Source organism: Oncorhynchus keta, chromosome 1 (assembly GCF_023373465.1).
Source record: "Oncorhynchus keta strain PuntledgeMale-10-30-2019 chromosome 1, Oket_V2, whole genome shotgun sequence".
NCBI lineage: Eukaryota > Metazoa > Chordata > Actinopteri > Salmoniformes > Salmonidae > Oncorhynchus > Oncorhynchus keta.
The window spans coordinates 80,863,992-80,870,565 of record NC_068421.1 but is presented as its reverse complement, the minus strand read 5'-3'; the positions used below and the strand labels follow the sequence as shown (position 1 = coordinate 80,870,565).

Here is a 6,574-nt window from a genome sequence, read left to right as displayed (position 1 = left end):
ACTGACAAAAAAAGTGTAATAACATGACTACAATTCCCTTTCAGGATCCATGTTTGTGTTAAAGTAGACACCTGACCTTAAATTTAAAGCCTTTTGGAATCCACATTTTACACTAAATAAGAACAGATCATTCCTGGAACAAAAAAAGGCACTGTATCATAGGAATGACCCTGCCAATTAATTTAGCAGTCCTCTCGATCTGTGTGTTGTTGGCCCCAGCCCAGCTCCAATAGTGTAGACTATAGAGTAACACTTTTCTGCTGACTCATTATCCCACTTATGGCTTTCTAAGATAGGAACCACCAAAGTCATGAATACTTGTTTTACTTATGATATTCTGTGGTAGCAGACATAGATCATACAAAATTGCAAAGAAAGAAAAGTAAACAGCATCAAACAGGCTAAAATTTGATAAAACATTTATTCATTAAGTAAGAAATGAAATACTACAGAGCCAGGCAATCACATAATGTACTGATGAACCAAACAGCCAATCCACTCCCAGGTCTGCTTAATTTATTCCAATCTCATACGATTTTTGTTTAGCATCTTATCACAATGTTTATCTGAATATAAACAGGATATATTTCACACTTTTGTAACATTTTGTAAATCATTAGCACTCACAATCATAGCTACTTTAATGTCAAACTAATCGAACTAAAACTTAAAGCATCAAAATAAGGAAAATGGGTCAAACCAGGTACACTACAAACTTCAATGAAATAATGGGTACAGGTAATGACTGAATGATACAGTAGCTGCTGATGGTATTCAATGTATACAAAGAGTCGTCCCATCCATCGTTGTGACAGCAATGTCATTCTCTGTACAGATGAGGGGGCTGTCCTCTCCCTTCTCTCTGTGGCCAGACAGTCACAGTGTAGAAATAGGACTGAAGACGCGTTCTAAGCAGACTACATTGCAAAAATCACATCATCTGATATAGGATCTGATGCTCGGCTGCACACTCGATGACATGGTACACAACCATTGGACTGTAATGCAATGTAGTCAGCCTGGAAGGCCACCCATATGCTTGGTTCTTAGGAGAACTTAGCTGCCTGGGGAGGGGGTCCCAAGAAACCTCCAGCCTGCTTGGTGGCAGCTCTGGAGGGGGCCAGACCCAGCATCTTCTGGATGTTCTGTGGATGGATATAAACAATATTTACATAGCAAGTAGACAAGGATATTTATGAGAAGTCCCAGTTCTGGAAAGTTGTGAACCATAAGCTGTTGAATGTGGAATCATATTTTAAGAGATTAAATTTAAATTTGTCCTTAACTTTTTTTTGTTAGCCGAGTATTTGCTACTCTTGTCAATATACTGCAACCCATGACAGGTGGTAAAATAGTGTCCGTTGAGTTACCTGTCTGATGGACATGGTGCAGAGAATGTACAGGAAGATGAATGAGCAGTCAGTGAAGTCCTCGCCCAAAAGGTTGCGATGGGAAAGACCCTGAATGTAGGACAGTGGGACGAATGGCAGTTTGGCCACCACCCTTCCATCAAAGCTAAAACCAGACAATGATATTAGCACGTGATGGGTAAGGAGGTGCATTGAATTACTAACTTTGAGCTGAGAGCGATTGCTTAACAAAAAAAACTCACAATGAACACAGTGAGTTGTTTGTCATCATAACAGAGTAGCCACCCGTGCCACTAGATCTAACAGATAGCATTTGTCAGTGTATGTACACTCACATGGAGTTGAACATTCCCATCAACGCTGTGAAACAGAAGCCAATGGCGAACATGGACTTCATTCGTACCTGTAACACAAGACGGGAGGACAGTCAGATGAAATGTGGTCACCCCTTCATCAATGGAGCTAGATAGCAAATGAGGAAGGAATACACAGGGCGTTGGCTTGTTTAATTTGTATGACAAAAAAACACATTTCTCTCACCATGGATAGATCTCTGTTGTTGTTCTTCAGTTTCTCCTCTTGTCTCTCTGAAGTTGAAATTAAAACATTGTGTATGGGGACCACATATTATTTTATATACGCCAACTGTCATATCTATTATCGTAATAGTCTTGTCAAAATTATGATGAGGCGATAGCTATGGTCCAGGAAAGCTTTGGTCCAAATACATACTGTATAAACACATGACATGATTCTTTCTTACCAATTTTCTTCTTCTGTTGACGTCCTGCAGATTCTGTAATGGTTTCCTTCTTCTTCTCCACTGAAATATTCAAATACATATACACTGCTCAAAAAAATAAAGGGAACACTTAAACAACACAATGTAACTCCAAGTTACAGTGGAGCAGGTTAACTCCAATCAAACTGTCCACTTAGGAAGCAACACTGATTGACAATACATTTCACATGCTGTTGTGCAAATGGAATAGACAACAGGTGGAAATTATAGGCAATTAGCAAGATACCCCCAATAAAGGAGTGGTTCTGCAGGTGATAACCACAGACCACTTCTCAGTTCCTATGCTTCCTGGCTGATGTTTTGGTCACTTTTGAATGCTGGCGGTGCTTTCACTCTAGTGGTAGCATGAGACGGAGTCTACAACCCACACAAGTAGCTCAGGTAGTGCAGCTCATCCAGGATGGCACATCAATGCGAGCTGTGGCAAGAAGGTTTGCTGTGTCTGTCAGCGTAGTGTCCAGAGCATGGAGGCGCTACCAGGAGACAGGCCAGTACATCAGGAGACGTGGAGGAGGCCGTAGGAGGGCAACAACCCAGCATCAGAACCGCTAACTCCGCCTTTGTGCAAGGAGGAGCAGGGCGAGCACTGCCAGAGTCCTGCAAAATGACTTCCAGCAGGCCACAAATGTGCATGCGTCTGCTCAAATGGTCAGAAACAGACTCCATGTGGGTGGTATGAGGGCCCGACGTCCACAGGTGGGGGTTGTGCTTACAGCCCAACACCGTGCAGGACGTTTGGCATTTGCCAGAGAACACTAAGATTGGCAAATTCGCCACTGGCGCCCTGTGCTCTTCACAGATGAAAGCAGGTTCACACTGAGCACATGTGACAGACGTGACAGTCTGGAGACGCCGTGGAGAACGTTCTGCTGCCTGCAATATCCTCCAGCATGACCGGTTTGGCGGTGGGTCAGTCATGGTGTGGGGTGGCATTTCTTTGGGGGGCCGCACAGCCCTCCATGTGCTCGCCAGAGGTAGCCTGACTGCCATTAGGTACCGAGATGAGATCCTCAGACCCCTGTAAGACCATATGCTGGTGCGGTTGGCCCTGGGTTCCTCCTAATGCAAGACAATGCTAGACCTCATGTGGCTGGAGTGTGTCAGCAGTTCCTGCAAGAGGAAGGCATTGATGCTATGGACTGGCCCGCCCGTTCCCCAGACATGAATCCAATTGAGCACATCTGGGACATCATGTCTCGCTCCATCCACCAACACCACGTTGCACCACAGACTGTCCAGGAGTTGGCGGATGCTTTAGTCCAGGTCTGGGAGGAGATCCCTCAGGAGACCATCCGCCACCTCATCAGGAGCATGCCCAGGCGTTGTAGGGAGGTCATACAGGCACGTGGAGGCCACACACACTACTGAGCCTCATTTTGACTTGTTTTAAGGGCATTACATCAAAGTTGGATCAGCCTGTAGTGTGGTTTTCCACTTTAATTTTGAGTGTGACTCCAAATCCAGACCTCCATGGGTTGATAAATTTGATTTCCATTGATAATTTGTGTGGGATTTTGTTGTCAGCACATTCAACTATGTAAAGAAACAAGTATTTAATAATAATATTTCATTCATTCAGATCTAGGATGTGTTATTTTAGTGTTCCCTTTATTGTTTTGAGCAGTGTATAAAAAAAAATGTTTTCTCTACAGAGCCGTCACCCAAACAACAACAGTAAGGGTAGGTAACAACACATCTGCCACGCAAATCCTCAACACGGGGGCCCCTCTGGGGTGCGTGCTCAGTCCCCTCCTGTACTCCCCGTTTACTCATGACTGCACAGCCAGGCACGACTCCAACAACATCATTAAGTTTACTGATGACACAACAGCCTGATCACCGACAACAATGAGACAGCCTATAGGGATGTCAGAGACCTGACCGTGTGGTTCAAGGACAACAATCCCTCCCTCAACGTGATCAAGACAAAGGAGATGGACTACAGGAAAAGGAGGACCGAGCACACCCCCATTCTCATCGACGGGGTTGTAGTGGAGCAGGTTAAGAGCTTCAAGTTCCTTGGCATCCACATCACCAACAAACGAACATGGTCCAAGCACACTAAGACAGTCGTGAAGAGGGCACGACAAAACCTATTCCGCCTCAGGAAACTAAAAAGATTTGGCATGGGTCCTGAGATCCTCAAAAGGTTCTACAGCTGCAACATCGAGAGCATCCTGACTGGTTGCATCACTGTCTGGTACGGCAATTGCTAGGCCTCTGACCGCAAGGCACTACAGTGGGTAGTGCGTACTGCCCAGTACATCACTGGGGCTAAGCTGCCTGCCATCCAGGACCTCTATACCATGCGGTGTCAGAGGAAGGCCCTAAAAAATTGTCAAAGACCCCAGCCATCCCAGTCATAGACTGTTATCTCTACTACCACATGGCAAGCAGTACCGGAGTGACAAGTCTAGGACAAAAAGGCTTCTCTTTTTACTGTTGTTTTATTTATTTTTTATCTACCTATTGTTCATCTAATACCTTTTTTGCACTATTGGTTAAAGCTTGTAAGTAAGTGTTTCACTGTAAGGTTACTGTAAGGGGGGGGGGGGTGCAAATAGTCTGGGTAGCCATTTGATTAGCTGTTCAGGAGTCTTATGGCAACCCGTCAGGATGCTCTCGGTGGTACAGCTGTAGAACCTTTTGAGGATCTCAGGACCCATGACAAATATTTTCAGTCTCCTGAGGGGGAATAGGCTTTGTTGTGCACTCTTCACGACTGTCTTGGTGTGTTTGGACCATTCTAGTTTGTTGTTGATGTGGACACCAAGGAACTTGAATCTCTCAACCTGCTCCATTATACAGCCCCATCAATGAGAATGGGGGTGTGCTCGGTCCTCCTTTTCCCGTAGTCCACACTCCTCTCCTTAGTCTTGGTTACGTCGAGGAATAGGTTGTTATTCTGGCACCACCTGGCCAGGTCTCTGACCTCCTCCCGATAGGCTGTCTCGTCGTTGATCAGGCCTACCATGGTTGTGTCATCTGCAAACTTAATGATGGCGTTGGAGTCGCCATGCAGTCATGGGCACGCACCCCTGGGGAGCTCCAGTGTTGAGGATCAGCATGGCAGATGTATTGTTACCTTCCCTCACCACCTGGGGGTGGCCCGTCAGGAAGTCCAGGATCCAGTTGCAGAGGGAGGTGTTTAGTCCCAGGATCCTTAGCTTAGTGATGAGCTTTGAGGGTACTATGGTGTTGAAGGTCTACAACTGTTGTAAGGTCTACCTGTTGTATTCGGTGCATGTGACAAATACAATTTGATCCAAGAACTGAACAATGTATTTAAAGACTCACATTTCTTGCTTTGCTTTTCCACCTCTGCCTTCAGACTCTTGTACTTTGCAGTACGATACACCAACACCCATGTAATTCCTTAGGATGGAGATGTTTAAAGGTGAGGCAAATACTACATTTAGAGCAAACAATACATCAACATATCAATGAATGTGCATATAAAATCATGCATGTGTATTAGATGATGCCCCAATTATCTCCTGATGAAACATAAGCTCTGTCACTAACTACAAATAACAAGTATGCGGTTATTATCATTAGTACACCAATGGTGACAATCACATGTATTTCATAAAGTCATTTTAACATCAGCCGTTGTCACAAAGAAGTTTACAGATACCCAGTTACCTGGCCGAGAGCTCGCAATTCTTAGATCTGATGGCTGTAGCTTCATAAAGACAGACTCCCACCCAATGTTGTGTCCCAAAGCTAAGAAGCGTCGTGCTACTCATGCCCCGGATTAAACAGGTTTCCAAATGATAAAACATCTACAGCACTCAGCTTTAACCAAATAAAATACATCACGAATATGTTTGATGGTTGCTAGCCAAAATTAGAAAGTCAGTATAAGGTAGCTAGCTAAAGTCAGCCAGATAGCTTAGCTAAAATTAACGTTGGCTAGCTACTGTAACGTTAGTTACTTACCCTCAGCTAACAGAGCTGTGCAAACAGAGATGAACACAATAAGAATAGTGTCTGCGAACATGGTTGTCATTTTTGTAGGTCGTATCACGATCCCTTTCCTATGGTACTGAACGTGGCTATAATTTATCAGCAAACTCTCGCCGCATTTGAGTATGGAATTTGATGTCAGCAGCAACTGCAAATAGTAGTTACAAGTACACGTCACGAACACGGGAGCAACTTCCGGCTAGCGCTTCCGGTTGGTAAATCAACATACATCAACGCAGAAGAGGCGAAGCTAGGCAGTAGTGTGCAACTGCTTGTAAGTGTATGTGTGTCTCTTAAGGTCCTTGTGTAATTGTAATGTGATATTGTACCCCCTCGCTCGATTGCCCATTGTTTATAATCTATATATACTTGTGTTCCCTCATGTACTTTCTGTATTGATTTGTTGTTAATATATATATATATATATTTTAAG

General features: G+C 44.2%; 1 protein-coding gene across 1 annotated transcript; it reads right to left on the bottom strand.

Moving 5' to 3' along the window:
• Positions 1-402: 402 nt before the first annotated feature.
• On the bottom strand, positions 403-6,345 carry tmco1 (transmembrane and coiled-coil domains 1). Its single transcript, XM_035786306.2, has 7 exons — positions 6,115-6,345; positions 5,470-5,547; positions 2,134-2,193; positions 1,911-1,957; positions 1,706-1,773; positions 1,371-1,515; positions 403-1,145 (listed from the first exon to the last, which is right to left on the bottom strand). Exons 1-7 carry the CDS (start codon positions 6,182-6,184, stop codon positions 1,047-1,049), a joined length of 567 nt encoding a protein of 188 aa, XP_035642199.1. The 5' UTR covers positions 6,185-6,345; the 3' UTR covers positions 403-1,046.
• Between the last annotated feature and the right edge of the window lie 229 nt (positions 6,346-6,574).